The following is a 27,085-nucleotide window of genomic DNA, read 5'->3' as shown; positions in this document are numbered from 1 at the left end:
TTATTTTAACAACAAGTGGTATCTCTGTTGTGGTGTAGCTTGAAAGCCAGATACTTATGTATGTCTATTTTCCTGCTGGGCTGTGTGTATACTCTACTTCTGATAGAAGTGAAATATTAACTATTATCAGAAATAGAAAAATTTCATCACATTCTCAAAGTAAATTACTCATGTTATTTCTTTGGAGTCATCTAGTTTCTCTACCCATAACAATAATTGTCTTCTCTACCATAATAATTATTTTCTTTTTTGAGATTGTCATAAAAATTGATTCATGAAATATTTGAGACTTTAAGGCTGAACTTTTTTTTTTCACTTAGAATAAGGTCTTCAGATTCACCCAACTTATTAATTGCATCAAAAAGATTCCTTTGCACTGCTGAACTCTGCAGTAGACAAAATACTTGAAAAGATTGAAGTTGACAAGGAGTTTGTCTTGCTTGGATCCACAATCAGTGTTCATGGAAAGAGCAGTCAAGAGATCAAAAGATAAGTTCCATTAGGTAAATCTGCTGCACAAAACCTCTTTAGAGTATTGAGAAGCAAGGATGTTACTTTGAGAGCTACTATGCACCTGACTTAGGCCATGGCATTTTCAGTTGCCTCATAAGCATGTGAAAGTTGGATATTGAATAAAGATGAATGATGAAGAATAGATGCATTTGAATTATGGTGCTGGAGAAGAATATTGAAAGTACATGGACTGCTAAAAGGACAAACTTATTTGTCTTGGAAGATACATGACCAGAGTTTTCCATAGAGGCAAGGATGGGAAGGCTTTATCTTCTGTACTTTGGATATTTTGTGAGGAGAGACCAGTCCCTGGAAGAAGATATTGTGTTTGGTAAAGTGGAGGGGCATCGCACAAGAGGAAGGCCTTAAATGAGATGGATTGACACAGTAGCTGCCACAATGGGCTCGGGCATAGGAACAGTGGTGAGGATGGCATAGCATAGAGCAAAGTTTCATTCTGTTGTGCATAAAGCTGCTTTGGATCAGAACTAACTCAATGACATCTAACAACAACAACTTTACTGAAATTAAAAAAATTTCTATGTAGGAAACACATTAGTAAGTGAAAAGAAGGATCATGAATTTGGAATAAATACCTGTAAAACACTTACATCTTCCATTTCTTCCTGTATTACTGACAAGCTTTCTGTTTTCTTTTTCTACAGAATTTTCTGAAGACTATAAAAATTATCAGAATGTGCCAACTTTTATTGGTTATTTAATACACAAATCTTGCCCTGCATATGATTTATTGCCTGAAGTAAAATAAACAACAGGATAATCATATGTTTTCTCCATCCCACACAAGGGTCACTAAATTTTGCAGTGTTTTCAGCTCTCTTCTGTTATTTTGTCTCTTCCAGTTAGCCAATTACACATATAGGTCCTATTCTTTTTCATTACTTCACTTCTCATAATAATTTCTGTATCAGTTGTGGTTCTCACTGATTAACAGTAGAAACTAACTGTATTATTAAATAGAAAAGGAATTTATTAAATAGTTACTGGGAAATTCACTGAAGGAGTTAGAAATGGGTTAGAAGCAGGCTTTTAAGACCAACATAGCAAATCAGACTATAGAACTGAACTGATATGCATTGTGTTTATACTCTTTCCCTTACTGTATCATTATTACAAATAAGAAGAATTAAAGGATGGAAAAAATTGAGAGGTAAGTTAGTAACCAATTAATGAAAGACCTCGTAAGAAATTTGGATATTATTCTCGGAGGAATGGAATAAGAATTGCACTGTATACAGCACTCAGGAGGCATTATAGAAAAAAATCAGAAACAAAAGAGAGTGATTAATAAGGAACTATAATGTGGAAAGGATAATAGTATTATTAAGAATGGACAAAAATATGTTAGGGAGATATTTCAAAGTAGAACAGACAAAGATAATATGTTGGATTTGGAGTAGAATCAAGGATAACAATCAGGTCACCGGCCTATTTTATAGCTAGTATTGCCACTACTAAGATAGTATAGAGAAGACAAAGAAGGATTTGGTAAGGCAGGTAACTTCAGGCCTACTTATTATCCACATGAAGGTATCACTGAAGATATGGAGGCTATGGTACTCAGCAATTAGAAAGAGTAGCATCTGGGATCTTACAGCAAGCTGTCATCTAAATGAGGCATCAACTAAGTGTATACAGAAGAAACACATCAACCTGTGTGATCCAATGATTGTATATAATAAAATCCAAACCCGAAGGAAGGAATGGTATTACAGTTTAAATTCTGAACACTCCATTTGCAGAAGGTTAGAGATAACAGTGACAGCCCCAAATCCATTTGCAGGATACCCACACTGATGAAGCCTCTGTTGAATCCGACTAACCGTAGTCTGGGATGTGAATAATTTGGATTTGCTATCAGACAAAGAGCATCATAAAGTCAATTATGGCAGATGTGGTTAGGTTAAAATGTAATACCTTATTATTAGATGTCTCCTTTGACCCATTTTAAAGTTGTTTACATTTTAATATTTTCTGCTTTCTTCTTGAGGTTTATCTCTGCTTTGTTTTGTCAGTGTTCTTTTTGTTTTCTTGTTTTTGTTTTGTATAAATTTCTTTATATGAAATCTGGAATAGATAAATTTATAGATATAGTAATTGGATTAATAACCACCAAGGCATGGCAGGGAAGGCTGGGGGGAACCATGAGGAGCTAATAATAATGGGTACAGAAAGAAGAAAATGTTCTAAAATTGATAGTTGTGGTGATTGCATAACTCTTCTTAATATGATTGAAATATTAAATTGTATGATATGCAAATTTTATGCCAATAAAACTATCCAAAAAGGAATTATTAAATTTAGATATTGGAAATATGTTGGTCACTTTATTTTCCACTAGGTAATGAATTAAATCAATAAGTACTCTGTAATTATCATTCTACTTTTAGTGATAGTTATTACATTTTCTTCAAAGTAAAAATTGAACATAATAATTGAAAAATAAATTATAGTCTTTTAAGTAAAATTCTATACTTTTTCTTAATCACTTTATTTTGGACTCGTACAATTCTTATCACAATCCATACATACATCCATTGTGTCAAAAACATATGTACATTTGTTGCCATCATCATTCTCAAAATGTTTGCCTTCTACTTAAGCCCTTAATATCTGCTGCTCATTTCCCCCCTCCCTCCCTATTCCCCACTACCTCATGAACCCTTCAACATTCATAAATTATGATTATTTTGTCATATATTACACTGTCTGACATCTCCTCCCGCCTTTTTCTCTGATGTCCCTCCCCCAGGGAGGAGGCCATACGTAGATTCTTGTAATTGGTTCCCCTTTCTATCCCACATTCTCTCCACCCTCTAGGTATCGCCACTCTTGCCACTGGTCCTGAAGGAGTCATCTGTCCTGGATCCCTGTGTTTCCAGTTGCTATTTGTGCCTATGTACATCCTCTTGTCTAGCCAGATTTGTAAGATAGAATTGGGATCATGATAGTGTGGGGAGGAAGTATTTAAGAACTAGAGGAAAGTTATATGTTTCATCGTTGCTACCCTGCACCCTGGTTCATCTCCTCCCCACACCATTCAGTAAGGGGTGTCCAGTTAGCTACTATTGGGCTTTGAGTCTCCAATCTGCACTCACCCACATTTTCAATGATATGATTGTATGTTCCTTGATGCTTCATACCTGATCCCTTCGACAGCTCGTGGTCAACAGGCTGGTATGTTTCTTCCATGTGGGCTTTGTTGCTTCTGAGCTAGATGGTCACTTGTTTATCTTCGAGCCTTTAAGACCCCAGATGCTATATCTTTTGTTAGCTGGGCACCATCAGCTTTCTTCACCACATTTGCTTATGCACACATTTATCTTCATTGATTGTATCAGGGAGTTGGGCACCCATTGATATGATTTTTAGTTCTTTCATGTCTGATAACTGGTCCCTTCTGCACCTTGTGGTCAGACAGGCTGATTTGCTTCTTTCATGTGAGCTTTGATGCTTCTCAGCTAGATGGCCGCTTGTTTATGTTCAAGCCTTTAAGACCCCAGATGCTCTATCTTTTGATAGTAGAGGTATAAAGGGACCAATTATCAGACATCAAAGAACTAAAAATCATATCAGTGGGTGCCTATCTTCTTGATACGACCACTGAAGACAAACGTGTGCATAAGCAAATGTGGTGAAGAAAGCTAATGGTGCCCGGCTATCAAAAATTCTATACTTTTGAGTGCCATGAGCATTCCTTTTTTTCCCAACCATTTTATTGGCACATATTTTACTGAACATTTCTTATAATTAAATAAACTTAATATCATGTGCTATAGTTTATTGTGCCAGCCTGGCCAATAAACACAAGTAGGATTAACTGAAGGGCAGTGGGATAAATGGCTTGCTTGTTCTGTGCCTCAGTTTAAAGGGGTCCACTACCTGTGGGATGCCTAGCATGTGGACTGTGTCACTGTAAGTTGAGATCCCTCTAAGCCCACACAATTGGAATGTTCATCTCTGGAGCTGGGGACTGACAGTTGATGACAGTTGGGGACCTGCCCTGCAGTTTGCTGCCTGGGTATATATAGCCCAGCTTTCTCTACAGAAGGGGACTAGTAACTGGCAGCTCTCAAAAACTTGAAGGACTGCTAGTGTCTCACTGCTTTATAACTTAACTGTTAATTTCTTGTATTATCTATCTGTATATTATTTAACGGTTTATTTCTTGAATTATATATCTATCTTTATAAATATATTTATATATAATTACTAGCAATCTGGTTTGTCTCTCTAGAGAACCCTGTCCAATACATCATGCCTGAAAAATATAAAGCTGACAATGAAAACATAAATTAAATTGATTTAAAAAGTATCACTTTAAGAAGTACTTGAAATAATATTTTGTCTTACTGACAATAGTATTTTTGCATGCATATTTTTAAAAGTGAATTCCATGGGAGTTTCTTAGATACTATTAAAATAGAAATAGGAAACTAAGTCCGGATATTATTTGGAAATGTAGAACTATTAAATACTATATTTTAGCTAGGTAGTAAATGAATGTTAATTGCAAGTTTTCTTTAGATTTTTTTCTAGAAAAAAAGTATTTTTCTCCTGACTTGTTTTTAGGTAATAGTACCATAAAATAGAAATACCACCCAGATTTCACTCACTCCTAATTGCTTCCTTGAAAAATAAGGCCTTAAAAAAAAACAACAAAAAAACAAAAACAAAAATAAGGCCTTACCAATTTTGCTATTATCTTTGGAGGATTGTGTTCTTCCTTGTAACTGAGCCTTTTACCAAGTGGAGAAATTGAGTAAACTCCTTTAATAAAAACTCAAATTCACTGTCATCAAGGAAAGTCTGACTAATAATCTCTTAAAAATCAATTGGTAGGTCTTGTGCTGACAATATTGTGGACAACGCAACCTATTTTTCAATAGTGCATTTATTTAATTATGCAAAGTTAAGGTGATTTCTAGTTGGTACAGTTACCTACCTAGGCAGATCGACCTCACCTAAAATTTAATCTGGATATGGAGACTAATTTGTCTATATAATGAGAGCTTAATATTTACATGAATTAAGTCTCTAGGGAGATCAGGATAAGCCTCTCAGGCAGGTCTAAACTGGTTTGAAAGAGCAAGAAAAGAGACTGGCCTGAGTTTTCTATTGTAACCAGGGGCAGGACATGTATAAGAGTTCCCTAGGGATATTTTGTTGCTATATCTTTATCGGCTTTTGGTGTTAGGGTAATGGTGTATTAAAAGAATTGGAAAATATTAGTTATTACTTGATGTTCTTCAATAATTTGGTATAATTGGTATTTTTTTCTCCTAAAAATTCTGTGTAGCATTCACCAGTGATGTCATTTGGTCATTATGTATTCTTTGAGGGAAGAATTTTAATTGCAATTTTAATCTCAATTGATAGAGGCTGTTAAATTTTGTTTCTCTTTCAGTAATTTGTGCTTTACAAGGAATTGGTTTCTTTCATTTAGTTTGTCTAATTTATTGAAGACAGTGTTTCATAAAATTTTTTTATTATCTTTTTAATGTCTGAAAGTTTTATAGTATTAAGTCTCCTTCATTCCTTAGATAGGAATGAGGATAGGAAATTTGGCTCTTCTTTCATTTTGTCTTGATCAATTTTGACTTATGTTTTATCGAATTTCAGTCCAGATTTTGGTTTCATGGATTTTCTTTATTATTGATTTTATTTCATATATTTATGTATTATCATTATTATTTTTCTTTTGCTGGCTTTGGGATTAATTTAATCTTTTAAAAATAGTCTTTATGAATAAAACTTAGATTACTGATTTAGGAATGTAAAACATTTTAATACATGCATCATAAGATCTGAATTTTCTTCAAAACACTGCATTAATTGCATCTTACAACTTTTGCTGGCATATTTTTATTATGGTCAAAATATTTTCTAATTTGTCCTGTGATTACTTTTTCTCACCAGTAGTTATTTATTAGTTTGTAATAACTGGCGATTTTCTGCTTATTTGTTATTAATTTCTGTTTTAATGCTATATGATTCTAATACTTTGAAATGTTTTAAGGCTTTTTTTTATAGTCCAGAATATTTTTTTCTATTAGTGAACTCCTTTACACTTCAAAAGAAATAAATTCTGCTATTGTCGGGTAGCTCTCACTCACTGCCATAGAGTTGATGCTGACCCATAGTGACCCTCTAGGACAGGGTAGAACTGCCCCTGAGAGTTTCTAGGACTGTAACTTTTTATGTAAGTAGAAAGTCTCTTCTCACAAGGGCCCCCTGACAGTTTTGAGCTGTTGACCTTATGAATAGCAGCCCAATGCCTAAACATTACACTACCAGAGTTCCTTTTCTTGGGTAGAGTACCCTGTAAATGCCAATTACGTCAAGTTGCTTAAAGGAGATTTTCTTCTATGTCTTCACTGGTTTTCTGCTTTCTAACAGTCATTCAGAGGGAGGTGTTAAAATTCTAACTATAATTATAGACTTACTTATTTCTCCTTGTGGCTATATAAATTTTGTAAAATGTATTTTGCAGTCCTACTATTGTGCTATTCTTTAGGGTTTTTAATGTGCTTTCTGTGAATTGAAATGAACATTTTAACCCTAGTAATACTGTGTGTTTTGAAATCTCCTTGAACTTTTAAAAATAATTTTATTAGGGGCTTATACAACTCATCACAATCTATACATACAACAATTGTGCAAATCACATTTGTACATTCATTGCCCTTATCATTCTCAAAATATTTGCTCTCCACTTAAGCCCCTGGCATCAGCTCCTCATTTTCCCCCATCCCTCCCTGCTACCCCCTCACTCATGAACCCTAGATAATTTATAAATTATTATTTTGTCATATCTTGCACTGTCCGACATCTCCCTTCACCCACTTTTCTGTTGTCTGTCCCCAAGGGAGGAGGTTATATGTAGATCCTTGTAATCGGTTCCCCCTTTTTACCCCATCTTCCCTCCACCCTGCTGGTATCACCACTCTCACCACTGGTTCTGAAGGGGTCATCTGCCCTGGATTCCCTGTGTTTCCAGTTCCTATCTATATCAGTGTACATCGTCTGGTCTAGCCAGATTTGTAAGGTAGAATTGGGATCATGATAGTGGGGAGGTTGGGGTTAGGGGGAGGAAGCATTTAGGAATGAGAGAAAAGTTGTATGCTTCATCATTGCTACACTGCATCCTGATTGACTCATTTCCTCCGTGATCCTTCTGTAAGGAATTTCAATTGCCTACAGCTGGGCTTTGGGTCTCCACCCTGCACTCCCCCTCAATCACAATGATGTGATTTTTTCGTTCTGATGATGCCTGATACCTGATCCCTTCAACACCTCGTGATCGTACAGGCTGGTGTGCTTCCATGTGGACTTTGTTGCTTCTGAGCTAGATGGCTGCTTGTTTACCTTCAAGACTTTAAGATCCCAGATGCTATATATTTTGATAGCTGGGCACCATCAGCTTTCTTAGCCATATTTGCTTATGCACCTATTTTGTCTTCAGCAATCTTATCAGGGAGGTGAGCACACAATGAAATCATTTTTTTTTCTTTGATATCTGATAGCTGATCCCTTCAGCACCTCATGAACACGCAGGCTGGTGTGCTTCCATGTGGGATTTGTTGCTTCTGAGCTAGATGGGCGCTTGTTTACTTTTAAGCCTTTAAGACTCCAGATGCTATATCTTTTGATAGCTGGGCACCATCAGCTTTCTTCACCACATTTGCTTATGCACCTGTTTTGTCTTCAGCAATTGTGTCTGGGAGTTGAGCATCATATAATGGCAATTTAATAGAATAAAATATTCTTGCATTGAGGGAGTACTTCAGTGGAGGCCCAATGTCCATCTGCTAAACATATAAATATAAGTACATAATCTATTTCCACATCCTCATACATAAATATATTTACATATGTACATGCCTGTATTTAGACCTCTATAAATGTCTGTTACCTCCTAGCTCTTTCCTCCATTTCCTTTTACTTTCCTCTTGTCCCACTATCATGCTCAGCCTTCATTTGGGTTACTGTAATTCCTCTAGGTTACATTACCCTTGTCATGCCCTACCAGGCCTCTTACATCCTCTTCTCCACCAATTTAGATCACTTGTTGTTCCCTTGTCCCTGGATTTGTTACCACCACTACCTTTCCCCCACATCTCCCTCTCCCATGTCCCCTGGGAACTGTTGTTCCCATTGCTTTCTCCTCCAGATTGTTCATCTAGCCTATCTTATTTAGACAGACCTGCAGAGATAATAACATGCACAAAAACAAGACAGAGCAAAACCAAGCAACAAAAGAAAAGAAAACAACAACAACAAGAAGCCAATGACAAAAAACAAAACCAGAAAGAAAAGGTTGTAGTTAGTTCAAGGACTGTTTGTTGGCTTTTAGGAGTGTTTTCTAGCTGAGTCTGTTGGGGTGCCAAGCCCTGGACCCAAAATCTATTTTTGGTATTTTCTGGGGACTTTGTTGTTCTGTTCCCCTTGCTGTTCTGTTGTATGCCCTTAGTGTGTTGCCTCGGTGTGGTGGGATCAGATTGGGCAGAATTCCCACACTGTATGTTCAGTGTTGTCCCCTGTAGGGCTATGGGTCAGTGAGGGATGCCATGTTTTATAGTGGTCCGTCCATATGGTTCTCTCTGGATTTGCTGCTCTGAGTGGGAATATCGTCCTCAAGGGTTGGTGGCCCAGGATGTGTTTCCCTATGTCTTCCTCCCCCTTCATTTGCTCTCCTGTGCTCTGATCAGACATGTCCCTCTCCCAGAACTGCAGCTTCAGTGCTGTCCTCTGAAATAAATTCTTCTGGTGGGAGAGCCAGGTGTCCACATAGTTGGGATTAGGGCCAGCCCCTCAGACCTCTCCACTGGTTCCCTACTCCATGCCAGCATGTTGCATTCACATCTTGGAGCACTGTGTTGAATTCTGACCCCTCTTTCCCTGTGGAGATATAAACAATACTCTCCCCTTGGGTGGCTTAATGTCCTGTGCCCCAGCTACCCTTTCCTTTTGAATTTTCCCCCTCTTTCCCCACCTTCTTTTTAGTTGGCTACCATATGTATCCCTGAATTTGGTCCGGCTCCTGCCATATTACCTGGTCCTCACCCCAGGAATGTTTGTATACAGTAGCTTTTCCCCTATGCCTCTTTTGCATTTTTTTTAAAGCTTGCCTCAGTGGACTCATGCTGTACTTGTCCTTTTGTGCTTGGCTTACTTCGCTTTGCATGATTTCCTCCAGTTCTTCCCATGCAGCTATGTGCTTCATATGTTAATCACTGCTTGTCAGCAATGCATAGTACTTCATTGTATGTATGTACCACAGTTTTTTAATCCACTCGTCAGTTGATGGACATTTGGGTTGTTTCCAACTCTCTGCAATGGTGAATGGTGCCACAATGAACACTGAAGGGCAATTGCTGGCTCATATGGTGACTCAATTTCCATCTGTTTTAGATATTGTCAAATCGATTTCCATAGTGGCTGTACATACTTACAGGTCCACCAGCAGTGGATGAGAGTTCCTGTCTCCCCACAGACCCTCCAACACTTGTTGCTTTCTGATTTTTTGAATTGCGCTACCATTGAGGGTGTTAGGTGGTACCTCATTATTGTTTTAATTTGCATTTCCCTTATGGCTAAAGATCGGGAACATCTCCTCATATGCTTATTGGCCATTTGGATTTCTGCCCTGTGAAACTTCTGTTCAGGTCCTTTGCTCACCTCCTCAGTGGGCAGAAATATATTTGATCTTACATTGACATGTTTTCCCATTTATCTTTGGATTAATATTAGCATCTTATATCTTTAGCTATTTTCCTAATGTTTTAACCTGTTTTTGTATTTTTAAGTGGTTTATATATATAGGTGGGTCTTGCTTTTCCATAAAATCTGATGATTACTATCTTAGTTAATATATTTACAGTTTTAACCTTTTATGTGGCTATTGACATGGATTTAAATCTATAGCCTGGCATTTCCCCTCTTATTTCTTGTCAATTTTTCTCCCTTTTCTACCTTCCTTTGCGTTGACTTTTTTTTATTTAATGATTTTAGGTTTTATATTCTTTGTTGATTATTAGCTAAAGCTCTTTCTTTATAGTTTTTGTTTTATACATCATAGTATATTTGGTCTATTTATACTATCAACTACTTAAATATGAATATAATATTTAATTTATTTTATTTATAATATTTAACTTTTCAGTGTTTCTCTTTACCTTATTACACATATTTGTGCTATTGTTGACATGTATTTTAGTCTTTATATGTTTTCTAACTGTACAATTTATTGTTATGTTTTTTAAAAACAGTTATAATTTAAAAATTTTATTGTGGTAAAATATATGAGGGAGCTTGCTTCAGAAAATTCATGGAAAATTGGAATGAAAAGATAGTGGGATTTTTCCATGAACTAATTAAAGCCCCCTTGAGTAAACAAAAAATTTCCACTTTAGCCATTTGTGTGTGTAGCTCAATAGTATTCACCATATTCTACAACCATCCCCCAAATCTACTTATAATAATTATTCATCACTCAAAACAGAAACTTCATTTTAATTGAGTAATAACTTCCAGTTACCCTCTACCTTCCAGTCCTTGTTATTTTAGGTACCATTGAGTCTGCTCTGACCTATTGTGACTCTATGTACAACAGAAGGAAACACTGCATGGTCCTGCACCATCCTCACAATTGTTCCTATGCTCGAATCCATTGATGCAGTGATTGTGTCAATCCATCTCATCAGGGGCCTTCCTATTTTGGGTCACACCTCCTCCACTTTACCAAATATGATGTCCTTCTCCAAGGACTTGGCTCTCTTGACAATATGTGCATAATATGTAGGACCAAGTCCTACATCTTTTCCCCTAAGAAGTACTCTGGCCTTACTTCTTCCAATACCGATAGGTTTGTCTTTTTAGCAGTCCGTGGTACTTTCAATATTCTTCTCTGGTACCACAATTCAAATGCATCTGTTCTTTTATGATCTTCTTATATCATGGCTTGGGTCAGGAACATCTTATCCTCATGTAACATCCTTGCTCTTCAATATTCTAAAGAGGTCTTATGCATCAGATTTACCCAACAAAATAAATCTTTTGATTTCTTGACTGCTGCTTCCATGAGCATTGATTCCGGATCCACACAAAGCAAAATCCTTGACAAGTTCAACCTTTTCTCCTTTTATTATGATGCTACCTATTGTTCCAGTTGTAAGGATTTTGATCTTCCTTACATTGAATTATAATCCATACTGAAGGGTAGATTCCTTGATCTTCATCAGCAAGTGCTTCAAGTCATCCTCACGTTCAGCAAGCAAAGTTGTGTCATCTGCATATTGCAGGTTGTTAATAAGCCTTCCTCTAATCTTGATGCTAACTCTTCATATAATCCAGATTCTCTCATGATTTTCTCTTGAGAAGATACAACCCTGATGCATACATGTCCTGATTTTAAACCATTCAATATTCCCTTGCTTTGATCCTTTGATCCATGTGCAAGTTCCCTGTGAGCACAATGAAGTGTTCTGGAATTTCCATTCTTCTAAAGGTTATCCACAGTTTGTTATGGTTCACACTGATGAATGCTTTTGCATAATCCATAAAGCAAAAGTAAACATCTTTCTTATATTCTCTGCTTTGAGCCACGATCCATCTGATATCAGCAATTATATCACTTGTTCCATATCCTCTTTTGCATCCAGCTTGAACTTCTGTAATTTCCCGGTCAATATATTGCTATGACCCTTGTTGGATGGTGTTAAGCAAAATTTTCACTTATGTGCGATATCAATGATACTGTTCTGTAGTTTGAGCGTTCTGTTGGGTCACTCTTCTTTGGAATGGACACAAATATGAATCTCTACCAATCCGTTGGCCAATCCAAATTTTTCTGGCATAGATGAATGAGTTTTTCCAAGGCTTCTTTACCTTTTTGAAACATTTCAATGGGTACTCCATCAATTCCTGATAACCATCAATAAACCATTAATAAAGTCAGTTTCTGGTAACCATGAATAAACTTTTATCTATAAATTTGCCTATTCTAGATCTTTTATATAAGTGGGATCACTCTATATTTGTTTTTTTGTGTGTCTGTGTCAAATATAGTTTATCATGTTTTCAAGGTTGACCTATGAAGTAACATGTATCAAAACTTTCTCATAAGTGCTGAATAAGATTTTCTTGTATATACATTCATCAAATTTTCCCATATATAAAGACAGCATTTTGTTTAGCAACTCATCTCCTAATGGACATGGATTGTTTACACCTTTTGGTTATACTGGATTATGTTGCAGTGGTGTAAAAATAACTGCTTGAGACCCCACTTTTAGATCTTTCGATATATACCTAGAATTGGTATTGTTGGGTTACATGGAATTCTGTAGATCTTTTGAGAAACTGCTTGCCACAGTGACTATCCTTTTTGTATTCCCATTAGCAAAACAGTAGGGTCCAATTATTCCACCTCCTTGCCAGCAGTGGTTATTTTCTCTTCTTAAAAATATTTTGTAATAGCCATCCTAATGAGTATGAGATTATATCTCTTTGTAGCCATGATTTGCATTTTCCTAATGACTGATATCTCAATGTCATCTTTTCATGGACTTGTTGGCCCTTTGTAATATTTTCCTTGAAGAAATGTCTATTGAAGTCATTGGATCATTTTTAAATTAACTTTGTTGTTGTTGTTATTATTATTGAGTTATAGGAGTTATCATATATATACATATGTTGTGGTATAATATATATTTTGAATATCAAACCCTTATTGAATATATGATAACCAAATATTTACTTCTATTCTGTAAGTAGTCTCTTCATTTTCTTGATAAAGTCCTTTGGTGAGCAAAAGTTAGTAATTTTGGTTAAATCCAATTGATTTTTTCTTTTGTTCTGTGCTTTTTGGGTCATATATAAGAATTCATTGTTTTAAAAAACTGATTTATCCTTATGTTTTCTCTTAAGAGTTTTTTTTGTTTTAATTTTAACAATTTATTAGGGGCTCATACAATTCTTATCACAGTTCATACATATACATACATCAATTGTATAAAGCACATCTGTACAGTCTTTGCCCTAATCATTTTTTTCTCCTCTTTTCTTTTTTTACATTTTATTAGGGACCCATACAACTCTTATCACCATCCATACATATGGTGTTAGTTGTTCTATTAAGGTCATTGACTCATATTGAGTTAATTTTCATAGTGTATGATACAGGTCTAATGTATTTTTTGCCTATCAAGATCCCATTGTTTGTCCCAGAACTACTTATTAAAGAGACTTCTTTACATATTGAATGGACTTGTCATCCATGTTTTGTTAGGCTGGGTTTTTTAGAGAAGCAAAACCAATGATACTTGTATGTTTATGTATATAGAAAGAGATTGATATATTTTTCCACCGAGCTGGTATGTAATTGGGTCTTTAGAAGTTCACTGCATCTTTCTATCAAGCCAGCTGCTTAAGGATGATGGGGAACACAGTAAGCAGGGAATTCCATGATCATGGGCCCATTGTTGTACTTCATTTGCTGTAAAATGAACCTCTTGATCTGAGGTGATGCTGTGCAGGGTATCATGCTGGTGGATAAGGTATTATGTAAGTTTGTGAATGGTAGTTTGGAAAGAATCATTGGATGCAGGGAAAGGAAACCCATATGCCAGGAATGTGCCTGTTCCAGTAAGAACAAAGCAATGTTCTTTCTAGGATGGAAGTGATCTTATATAATCAATCTGCTACCAGGGGGCAATGTAACAAGAGGTCAATGAACCAGATGCCTGATCCAGTGACAGCAGTAGACATAAGATACCTTCCACACACTGTTAATTTATATTAAGAGTAGGTCACATATTGAATGAAACTTCCCTCAATTGTATGATGGCTCTGACCAGATTAAGGAGATCTGTTCTCTTTATCAGGAGCTGTGGGATTATAAAGAGACTTTTCCCCAGAGTTGTCTCCCCCAAAGATATGCCAAACATTAGAGGCTATTTGCCATCTCATTGTAGGAGGTCAGATGCTTAGAAACATCCTTCCTGAAGGCAGTCAGTTGCCAGACTACTGTCTGGTCCCACCACAAGAGGGACCCACTCCCTGCTGTTAAGGACAATGAACTACTTCTCCCTAAAGGCTTGTGGCCATAGGTGTGGTCCCTGTAGGTGGGGTTTACACCCTATTGATAATGGTTTCTATAGAGAGCCAGAGAACAGGTCAAACCAGCTCAGTGACATCCAAAGTTAGGCTGCCATCCTGAATCTAGGATCTGCCCATTTTGTCACATGTGTACCCTCAATACCTCCCCTTCCTATTGCATGGATTCCCCTACATCATCCCCTCTCATTACTTTATAACTTATAGTGCAACCCCTTCCTGTGGCATATGTCTTTACCTGTAATTAGGGGGCTTTCATGCCCCCCCAAAGATATATAAGCCTGTTAGCAATAGTTCTCTCCCTCACCTCCCTCTAACCCTGGTGCTCACCCCGATACCCTTCCTCTCTCCTCTCTCCTCACTCCCCCGCCTCTCCCTGGCTCCTCACTCTCCCTTTCTCTCCCCCTTCTTAGCTTCCCTATTCCCTTTCCCCTTGTCCTCTTTCCCCTTCCCCTCTCTCCTGCCCTCTAGGTCTCCCATCTCCACATGGACCACCAAGCGGGGCTGAGATGAGCATGCTACCGTGAAATGTGTCTGACTCCATTATGTCAATCTCTCTTTTATCTCTCATGCTATGATTTTATTATAATTTTTATATATTTCAACTGTACAATTGCTCCTATCAAACTTGCAATTAATTCTGGGGGACTGACCTTTCCCCAACAAGGAGCCCTGGTGGTATAGTGGTTACATACTGGGCTAACTACAAGGTCTGAAGTTCAAAAGCACCAGCCATTCCATGGGAGGAAGACAGGGCTTCCCACTCTTATACAGAGTTACAGTTTCATAAACCCTATAGGATCTCTGTGAGTGGGCATTGACTTAATGGCAGTGAATGAGTGAGAATTCTCCTTACAACTGCTGGCTGCTTCACAGGTGGTCCCAGCCCATCTATATTAGATCATTTCATAGGAAAATCCTGGCCCACCCAAGTTGACATAAAACCTATCATCATACTTGTCAACATGAATTGATGACAGATGCATGGGTATGTATCTACACTTGAATTGTGTTTTATTGGTTATATGTTCAAGTCTATATGTGTATTTATATATATCAATGTTTTATAACTGCAATGTTATAGTATGTTTTTAAATTGAGAAGTTTGAGTCTTTCTACTTTGTTCTCCTTTTTCAAGATTGTTTGAGCTATTCAGGGCTTCTAGGAATTTAATCTGAACTTCAATGACTGGTTTTTTAATGCCCACAAAACTGGTTGTTTTGATACAGAGTATGCTGAGGCTGAAGATCAGTTTAGGTTAAAATTAAATCTCATTCATGACTACAGGATGTGTTTCCATTTATTTAGTCTATAATAATTTCTGTCAGCTATAGTTTATAGGTTTAGTGTACAAGGTTATAGTGTACAAGTCTTTTACCTCTTTGTTTTTAAATATATTCCTATATATGTTATTCTATTAAATGCTATTATAAGTAGAATCATTTTCTTTTCAAATTGTTCTTGTGGGTATATACAAATACAGCTGATTTCTCTGAATTTCTTCATTAGCTATAATTCTCTTCTTGTGGAAACCCTCCAGTGACTCTGCAGGAGATAGATGAGGCTGTTTGTTCGCATAAAAATGTAAAAGTCTTAAAAACTCAAACGGGCAGTTCTACTCTGTTCTGTAGGGTTGCTATGATTTGTAATGTATTAGAAGGAAGTTGAATTTACTTATAGAATAATGTCATGTGTGAATGCGTGAATGCTATAGTTTTACTTTTTTTTAATTCCAATAACTTACATTTCTCCTCTTCCTCTTCCCTGCCTTTGCTTAATTTCTTGGCTATAACTTCTGCTATACTTTTGAATAGTAGTGATCAAAGGAAATTTGGAAGACAGCTTCTTGACCAACTGACTGGAAATGATTCATATTTGTGTCAATTTCAAAGAAAGGTGACCCAACAGAATGCTCAAAGAACAATATCACTGATATCACATGGAAGTAAAATTTCGCTAAAGATCATCCAGCAATGATTTGAAGCAGTACATTGACAGGGAACTGTCAAGAGGTTCAGGCTATAATCAAAAGAGGACATGGGATGAGGGATGTCTTGCTGATGTCAGATGGATCTTGGCTCACAGCAGAGAATATCTGAAAGATGTTTACTTGTCTTTTATTGGCTATGTCAAGGCATTTGACTAAGTAGATCATAACACACTATGTATGGATAGTCTTAAAAAGAATGGGAATTCCAGAAAACTTCATTGTATTCATGTGGAACCTGTACATGGATCAAGAGGTAGTTGTGTGAATAGATAAGAGAATGCTGTATGGTTTAAAATTAGGAAAAGTGTGGTCAAGGTTATATCCTCTTACCATACTTATTAAATATGTGACTTATTTCTTGTTCTTTCCTATCTTGTGATCCTTATCCCTAGTCAAATGCTGTCTTTTTGGTCTTGTATGACTGTTTATTCTAAGGAATGCCCACCTTCCTGGGATTACTGTGCATCTTATATACCTGCCTATGGATTATCAAAAGCTTGGGTCAGAAGTGAGCTTGATTACATGCTTGAAGGGTAGCCAAAAGCCATAAGCTTAGGAGTTCCATCCGTCTATCAGGCCAGTAATATTTCAGCTTTTTAAATAACTTAAAATAATTATATTTTCGATATTTGCAATGACTTTAGGTATAATTTTCCTAATTTTATTTAACTTTTGTCTATGTTTTTCTTTATCTCATTTTCTTCAAATATTTTGCTTCCTTACCTTCGTGACTTCATTAAAAATATATTTGTCTTATAGTGCACTGTTATTTATTTTACTTTTAGTATTTATTCCTTTCTATGGAACATTTTAAATCATAGATGACAGATACATAATAGGTCAATGTGTTATGTGGGGTTGACTAGAGAAACAAATCCAGGCATACTCATAAATGTGTAAGAGAGAGCTTTATATCAAGAAGTAATTATATATCAAGCAAGAATCCCAGCCCAGACCATATCAAGTCCATAAATCTCAAACTGTTCCATAAGCCTGATACTAGTCTATAAATCCATCTTCAGATTCATATGGCCATACACAATGATGCTGAATGCAGGAAGATCACAGGCCAATGGGTGCAAAGTCTTGTACATCCAGTGGTGGTGGACACATCTCCAGGGCTTTGGCTACCCCCAGTTTGGCTCAAAGTAGCTCGTCAATAAGAAGGCAAAGCAGAGAGAGAGAGAGAGAGAGAGAGAGAGAGAGAGAAAGTGAGCCTCCTCCAGGGACCAAAAGAGAGAGAGACTTGCCTTTGAGAGCCATTTATCTTCTTTGCTCTTCAATCAAGCTCAAGTTGATTGACAGGCTAAAACATGTTCTTATGGGGCACAAAACCATGTTCTTAGTGGCACAAAAAACCTAACTATCAGAGCCCACCCCTTCTTATCATGTCAGGTTGACATGAAATCATGTAACTCCAATGATCATTAAGTGGTTGTTGAGTGAATGCTGACTCATAGTCATCTTATGCACAGTAGAAGAAAATGTTATTTGCTATCCTCATTTTTGTTGGTACATGCTAGTCTATCATGAAAATTGTTTCCATCAGTCTCACTGAGAGTTTCCATACTCTTGCTGTCTTCTATGAAGAAGAATGTGGCAGCAGGATGGGAGGAAGGCTTATTAACAACCTGCTATATGCATATGACATAATCTTTCTTGCTGAAAGTAAGGATGACTTGAAGCACTTGCTGATGAAGATCAAGGCATGTAGCCTTCAGTATGGATTATACCTCAATGTAAAGAAGACCCAAATCTTCACTACTGGAACAATAGGGAATCTCATGATAAATGAAGAAAAGGTTGAAGTTGCCAAGGATTTTTCCTTGTGTGGATCCACAATCAATGTTCACGGAAGTGCAGTCAAGAAATCAAAAGACGTATTCTATTATGTAAATCTGCTGCACAAGACCTCCTTAGAGGATTGAAAGCAAGGATGTTACTTTGACTAACGTGTGCCTGACCCAAGCAATAGTATTCTCAATTGCCTCATCTGTATGTGAAAGTTGGATGAATAAGGAAGACCATAGAATAGATGAGTTTGAATTGTGGTGCTGGAGAAGAATATTGAAAGTACCATGGACTGCTAAAAGAAACTAATCTGTGTTAGAAGAAGTGAGACCACAGTGCTCTTAGAGGCAAGGATGGCAGGAATCGTCTTGCATACTTTGAACATGTTGTCAGGAGAGACTAGTCCCTGGAGAAAGATATCATGCTTGGACAAGTGGAGGGGCAGTGAAGGAGAGGAAGGCCCTCAGCAAGATGGATTGAAACAGTGACTCCATCAATGGCCTCAGGCATAGGAACAATTGTGAGGATGATGCAGGACTGGATGGTGTTTATTCTGTTGTGCAGTTGGGCACCATGGGTCAGAGCCAATGTGAGTGCACATATTATATTTCTATACTTAGCTTTGGACTTTGTCCTGGAATGCAATTAAATTCTGTGGAAATAGCTTCATCTTATAGAGACATGTTTCTAAGTCTTAACAGGCAGTATCAAAGCAGCCATTATTCTAGTAATGAACTTTCCATAATACTGAGGCAATTGTCTTCTAAGTACCCTGCACAATATACATTCAGGCGTTTTCCATTCTGACTGGGGAGAACATGAAAAATGCCTCACCTTTGTTAGGTATTGGAAACTGTTACCTCTGCTTCTTTTTGGGTTGTTTCTATCTTGCTCTCAGATGCCAGATTCCTTATGGGTTCCCCTACTGTGTTCTCTTTAGGCAGTGAGTTCTGCAAATCACAAGGCTCATCTTTTTTCCCTCTCCTTTTCTTATGGAACATACCTGGTATTCGGTTCCTGAAAATTGTTGTTAATTAAATTTGATGCGTATTTTTAATAGTTTCATATAGAATGATAAAGCTAGTCCTTGTTTCTTTATTATGACTGGAAGTTAACTAAATGTTCTCATAATTTACATATTTATGCAAGGGAACAAATAACATAATAATAATAAGTATATTAACGATATCATATCAGTTTGCATGGAATTGATACTTGAATTCTCTTCCACTGGTTTTCATATCTGCCTCCACTTCCTTCTTTACTCCCATCTCTTCTCTCTCTTTTCTTTTTTAAAAAAAGGTATTTAGTACTATATATAATATAAACTGACTTTAATAATATATTATTAAAATGCATTATTATGCTTGTGGTCTCGGGTTTTCAGTTATATTTTGAAAGTTTTTGTATATATTAAGATTATAAGAATATTTGCATAGACATATTTTAATGAATCTTTTGATTTTATTTCTTACATTAAGATATTTGTCTCACTGAATTTATTTAATGAAGGAAGTAGTTAATCATTTAAACAAAATTAAAATTAGATTAAGTGTGCCTGGATATTTTATTCCTATTTTATTTCATGTGTAGGAAAGTATTCTCTTTCAAAGTTTTAATGCTAATTCTATCCTTTACTTCTAGAGTATTAGATATTACTATCTATATACTATATTAGTATTCTTCCAAAGGCAAGAATAGTATCAGAGCTTAAATTATGAAATTCTGGTTTGCAGAAGCCTATGGATAACAATGGAATCCCAAAATACATTTACAGGATCTACACACAGACTAAGCCTCCAGAGATTTTCCTCTGACTATAATCAAAGGATTAGAATAGCCTGGTTGTCAGACAGTATTGTAGAAAGGATTAGAGTAGATTAAAATGAAAAAATCTGACTTGAATGGTTAAAACCTTATTATTTGATCTCCCTTTTGACACATAGAGTTTGATCTGGTTTTAATATTTTCTGACTTTCTTTTCAAATGATTTTTTTTCATTGATAGCTTTCTTGTCTCTGTTTTGCATTATTCTATGTTTTTGGTATATGAAACCCAGGATGTGTGAATTTATAATCAATAACTAGATAAGGGTTTGGCTATTGGGCAACTAATATCAAGGAGTACAAAAATGAAGATGTTTGAAACTGATTGTGGTAGCAATTGTACAACACTTCTTGAGATTAGTGAACTATAGTATGGTATGATGGCTAGATTATATCTTAATAAAATGGTTAAAAAATAAAATGATAGTGTCCTTGACTTTAATTATATTAGACTTGGGAGAGCTGGTGTGGATTGTTATTGCCAACATGAAAGTGGTGCAGCTGTCCTGCAACTTCAATTCTTAATCAATGAGGTAAGACTTTTAAATGATTGCTTCCTTCACACACGTTTTTCAAACACACACATTTCTTCAATGATGTAATATGTTTTTATAGCATGGCTCTAACTGCTAAAAATCCAAATGTATACAGCATTATTCTTAGCCACATTTTAAATAAAAGATAACATTTTTGTAGTTATCAATTCTTTAAATTTTAATGGAAGATATGATATAAATCAGAATATACTGTTGTCATGACTATGTAGCATAACTTAAAACTATCTAAAGTTTTACTATCAGCTAATGAAAACTTTGCTTCATTGGCCTATTGTAAGACTTTAGATTCTATCGTTTCTCTCCCTTTGTTCTAATCCCTTCTATTATCTCTTTTCCCACCAACTTAAATTTTGTGAGCCATTCTAACTTCATATCTTGTCATTATTTTCCATGAAATAATATTTTTATTTATTTACATTTGAATCTTTTCTCTCTTTATATATATATATATACATCCATATACATTTGTATATATAGCTCTTAAACCACTTAGTAGTCTACTTTTCCACTATTTAAAAAAATTATTTCATTAGGGCCTCATACAACTCTTATCACAATCCATACATACAATTGTGTAAAGAACATTTGTACATTCATTGCCCTCATCATTCTAAAAACATTTGCTCTCTACCTAAGGCTCTGGCATCAGCTCCTTATTTTTCCCCTCCCTCATGAACCCTAGATAATTTATAAATTATTATTTTGTCATATCTTACACTGTCCGATGTCTCTTTTCACCCAGTTTTCTGTTGTCCATCACCCAGGGAGGAAGTTATATGTAGATCCTTGTGATTGGTTGCTCCATTCCACCCCACTCTCCCTCCACCCTCGCATATCGCCATTCTCACCACTGGTCCTGAAGGGATCATCTGCCCTGGATTCCCTGTGTTTCCAGTTCCTATCTGTACCAGTGTACGTCCTCTGGTCTAGCCGAATTTGTAAGGTAGAATTGTGATCATGATAGTGGAGGGGAAGCATTTAAGAACTACAGGAAAGTTGTATGTTTCATCGATGCTACTGCACCCTGATTGGTTCGTCTCCTCCTCACGACCCTTCCATAAGGGGATGTCCAATTGCCTACAGATGAACTTTGGGTCTCCACCCCACACTCCCCCTCATTCACAATGATATGAATTTTGTTCTGATGATTCCTGATAATCGATCCCTTCGGCACCTCGTGATCATGCAGGCTGGTGTGCTTCTTCCATGTGGACTTTGTTGCTTCTGAGCTAGATAGCTGCTTGTTTACCTTCAAACGTTTAAGAACCCAGGTGCTATATCTTTTGATAGTCAGGCACCATAAGCTTTCTTTGCCACATTTGCTTATGCACCAATATGTCTTCAGCGGTCTTATCAGGGAGGTGAGCATACAGTGAAATCATTTTTTGTTCTTTGATGCCTGATAACCGATCCCTTAGGCACCTCGTGATCATGCAGGCTGGTGTGCTTCTTCCATGTGAGTTTGATTGCTTCTGAGCTAGATGGCCGCTTGTTTACCCTCAAGCCTTTAAGCCTCCAGACGCTATATCTTTTGATAGTCGGGCACCATCAGCTTTATTGACCACATTTGCTTATGCACCCCTTTTGTCTTTGAGTGATTGTATCAGGAAGGTGAGCATCATGGAATGCCAGTTTAATAGAAAAAAGTATTCTTGCATTGAGGGAGTACTTGAATGGAGGCCCAATGTCCATCTGCTATCTTAATACTATATCTAAAAATATATGCACATAGATCCATTTCCACCTCCTCATATATAAATATATTTACATATGTACATGCCTTTCTTTAGACCTCTATAAATGCCTTTTACATCCTAGCTCTTTCCCCTATTTCCTTTTACTGTCCTCTTGTCCAACTATCATGTTCAGCCTTCATTAGGGTTTAATTAATTCCTCTCTGTTACATTACCCTTGGTCATGCCCTATCAGGCTTCCTATACCCTCCTCACCACCAATTTGGATCATTTGTTGTTCCCTCATCCCTGGATTTGTTACCACCACTATCTTTACCCACACCTCCCTCTCTCCCATGTCCCCCCCAGAACTGTTGGTCCGTTGGTTTCTCCTCCAGATTGTTCATCCAGTGATCTTATTTAGACAGACCTGCGGAGATAATAGCATGCACAAAAACAAGACAGAGCAACACCAAGCAACAAAAGGAAAGAAAACAACAACAAGCCAGTGACAAAAAATAAAACAAAACAAGGAAGAAAAGGTTGTAGTTAGTTCAAGAACTGTTTGTTGGCATTTAGGAGTGTTTTCCAGCCGAGTCTGTTGGGATGCCAAGCCCTGGCACCAAAGTCTATTTTTGGTATTCCCTGGGAACTTCATTGTTCTGTTTCCCTTGCTGTTCTGTTGTATGCCCTTAGTGTTTTGCCCCAGTGTGGTGGGATCAGATCAGGCGAATTTCCCATACTGTGTCTCCTGTGTTTTCCCCTGTAAGGCTATAGGTCAGTGAGGGATGTCATGTCTCATAGTGGGGCCAGCCATGTGGTCTTCTCTGTGGATTGGTTGTTCTGAACAGGAATATCGTCCCCAAGGCTTGGTGGGCCAGGATGTGCTCCTCTCTTTCTCCCCCTTCATTTGCTCCCCTGTGCTCTGATCAGACATGTTCCTCTCCCAGAACTGCAGCTTTAGTGCTGTCCTCTGAAATAAATTCTTCTGGGGGGAGGGGCAGGTGTCTGTGTAGTTGGGATTGGGGCCGGCCCCTCAGACCTCTCCACTGGTTTCCTACTCCATGCCGGCATGTTGCTTTCACATCTTGGAGCACTGTGTTGAATTCTGGTCCTTCTTTCCCTGTGGAGATATAAACAATACCCTCTCCTTGGTTGAGTTAGTGCCCTTTGCCCTGCTAGCCATTAATTTTTTTTCTTTTCCCTGCTTCCTTTTTATTGGCTACCATATGTTTCCCTGGATTTCGTCTGACTGCAGTAGCTTTTCCCTTAATACTATTACATATTTTTAAAGGCTTACCTAAGTGGACTCATGTTGTACTTGTACTTTTGTGCTTGGCTTACTTTGCTTAGCATGATTTCCTCCACTTTTTTCTATGTTTTTTTATTTTGGGAAGCTAGCAGAGTATTGTAGATTTTAGTAATAAGGCTTTAGTCTGATATGTCATTGCTAAAGATGTTTTCCAGTCCGTGGGCTCTCACATTACTCTCTTGGTGAATTCTTTCAATGTACACAGGTGTTTTATCTTCAGTCTGTTCCATTTGTCAATTTGTACCTCCTTTGTGTTTGTGTCCTTACCTATTTCTGATAGTCTATTCCCTGTGCCTAAGTTCTCAAGTTGGTCCCGATTCCCTCATTGATGGGCCTAATAGTTTGGGGTTTAACTTCAAGGTCTGTGATCCATTCGAGTTTATTCTTGTGCATGGAGTGAGATACGGGTCTTGCTTTAGTTTTCTGAAGGTACATATCTATTTTTTCCAGCACCACTTGTTAAAGAGGGCATCTGCTTCCCATTGGATATTTTGGGGGCCCTTATCAAAGGTCAGTTGTCTGTATGCTGATGATTTTATTTAGGGGTTTTAGTTCTTTTCCATTGGTCTGAGTATCTGTCAATGTAACACTACCATGCGGTCTTGACAACTGTGGCTGTTTAGAATGTGCTAAAGGGAGATAAAGCAAGTCCTCCCACTGTGTCCTTCTCTGCTAATTCTGGGCTTCTTCCCTCTTCCATCTCCACCTGAAGTTGATAATCAGTTTTTTCCATTTCTTTGAAGAAAGATGAGGGTAATTGTTTTGGGATTGCATTAAACTTATATAGTGCCTTTGGCAGAACTGACATCTTGACTACTTCGAGTCTTCCAATCCACAAGCATGGGATATTCTTCCATTTGTTGAGGTCACTCTTGGTTTCTTGTAATAATGTTCTGTAGTTTTCCTCATATAGACATTTTGTCCTTTTAGTCAGGTATATCCATAGATATTTCAATTTGTGTTTGGCTATTGTGAAGGGTACCACCTTTTTGATCTCTTCTGTGGTCTTAGCTGATGTGTATAGCAGTCGGATGGACTTCTGTTTGTTGATCTTGTATCCTGCCACTCTGCCAAACTCCTCTATTGCTTCCAGTATTGCCCTTGTGGAGCTTTTTGGATTTTCCATATATAAAATCATATCATCTGCAAGTAACGATTGTTTCACCTCTCCCTTCGCCAGACGAATACCTTTGATGTCTTGCCTTTGCCTTATGCTGCTAGCTAAAACCTCTAGTACAATATTTAATAAGAGTGGGAACAAGGGGCATCCTTGTCTGGTGACCTTTTTCAGTGTGATTGTGTTAGTCCTTTCTCCATTGACTATCACATTGGCTGTTGGTTTTTCATATAGCTTGTATTGTCTTGAGGAATTTTCCTTCCATTCCTATCTTCTCAAATGTCTTAAACAGTAATTGTTGTTGTATGTTGTCGAATGCTTTTTCTGCATCTATCGATATTATCATGTGGTTCTTATAGTTTTTCATGTCAATGTGGTGAATGATATTAATGGCCTTTTGTATGTTGAACCATCCCTGCATCCCTGGTATGAATCCCACTTGGTCATGGTGAATTATTTGTTTTATATACATTTGTATTCTGTTGGCTAGTATTTTGTTAAGGATTTTTGCATCAATGTTCATTAGGGACATAGTCTGTAGTTCTTGATTCTTGTGGGATCCTTGCCCACTTTTGGTATCACAGTTTTACTAGCTTCATAGAAGGAATTCGGAAGTTTGCCATCTTTTTCTATGTTCTGGAAGAGTTTGTGTGATTGGTGTTAGTTCTTCCCTAAATGCTTAGTAGAATTATCCTGTGAAACCATCTGATCCAGGGGATATTTTTGTGGCTAATTCCTTGATAACCTTGTCTATTTCTTCTATTGCTATGGGTCTGTTGAGATTCTTGACATCCTTTAGGGATAGTCTAGGGAGGGATTGTTTTTCCAAGAATTTGTCCATGTCTTCCAAGTTGTTGAATTCATTGGAGTACAATCCTTTGTAATTCTGTGTAATTATCCTTTTGATTTCATTGGGGTCTGTTGTAATGTCCTCTCTTTCATCTCTTATTCTTGATATTGAAATTTGTTCCCTCCTTTTTTTTTGGTTCAGTTTGCCAGTGGTCTTTCGATTCTGTTTGTCCTTACAAAGAACCAACTTTAGCAGCATTAAATTTTTCCATAGTTTTCTTATTTTCCCTCTCCTGAATCTCAGCCCTGATATTTATTATTTATTTTCTTTTGCCATTAGTGGGATTGTCTTGCTGACTCTGCTCTAGTTGTTGTAAATTTTGTGCCAGCATATCAATCATGAGTCTCTCTTCCTTTCTCAGGTGTGCATGTGTTGCTATGAAACTTCTGATCACTGCCTTGCTGTGTCCCATAAGTTTTGGTACATCGTGTACTCATTCTAGTTGGTTTCTAGAAATTTCCTGATTTCATTTCTGATCTGTGCCTGTACACACTCCTTTTGCAATAGTTATTCCTCCTCCAATTGTTTACTTTTGTTTTCTTCATCTTCCTTTTGTTGATTTCCAGCCTTATGGCACAGTGGTCAGAGAGAGAGATCTGTTGTTATCAATGTACTTAAATTTGTGTAGATTTGCTTATGCCTCAGCATGTGGTCTATCTTCGAATATGTGCCGTGCAGCCTTGATAAGAATGTGAATTTCCTGAATTTGGATGAAAGCTGTGGAAATATCTATCAGGTCAAATTGTCTAGTTGTAGTATTTAGGTCTCTAGCCTCCTTGTTGAGTTTCTTTCCCTGTGATCTATCTTTCTCAGAGAGTGGTGTATTGAAGTCACACCGTATAATTGTTGAGGATGTGATTTCTTTTTTCATCTTTTGGAGTGTTTGGTTGACCTATTTATTCAGTGGGTTTCTCATTTGGGAAATATATGTTTACAATGCTTAGTGGTTCTTTGTCTATCGTTCCTTTGAGCATTATACAGTGTCCCTCCTTATCTCTTTTTATGGTTTGCACTTTGTGGTCAATTTTATCCAAGATTAGACTTGCAACTCCTGCTTTATTTCAATTGCTGTTTGCTTGGTATACATTTCTCCAGCCTTTGACTCTCAGCCTATTTTTTGTCTGTAGCATTGAGCTATTTCTCCTGTAGGCAGCAGATTGATGGACTGTGTTTTCTAACCCAGTCTGCTAGCCTTAGTCTTTTAATGACTGAATTCAGCCCATTGATATTCAGGGTTATTATCTCCCTCTGCAGACTCTGTGATGTCATCTTATACCTCTTCTGTCTGTTTTTTTCCCCTACTTTTTTTTCTTATTA

The 27,085-nt window shown here is 37.1% G+C and overlaps 1 protein-coding gene across 2 annotated transcripts in view; it reads left to right on the top strand.

The window, feature by feature from the left end:
* The window catches only part of STXBP5L (syntaxin binding protein 5L), a 361,575-nt gene that overhangs the window by 41,884 nt on the left and 292,606 nt on the right, over positions 1-27,085 (top strand). For both annotated transcript variants that reach the window (XM_075555662.1, XM_075555661.1), the window contains exon 3: positions 20,711-20,792. In XM_075555662.1, coding sequence (XP_075411777.1) covers positions 20,711-20,792 — 82 coding nt within the window. The remainder of the gene's footprint in view (positions 1-20,710; positions 20,793-27,085) is intronic.

Source organism: Tenrec ecaudatus, chromosome 8, assembly GCF_050624435.1.
Source record: "Tenrec ecaudatus isolate mTenEca1 chromosome 8, mTenEca1.hap1, whole genome shotgun sequence".
NCBI lineage: Eukaryota > Metazoa > Chordata > Mammalia > Afrosoricida > Tenrecidae > Tenrec > Tenrec ecaudatus.
This window is presented reverse-complemented; position numbering and strand designations above follow the sequence as displayed.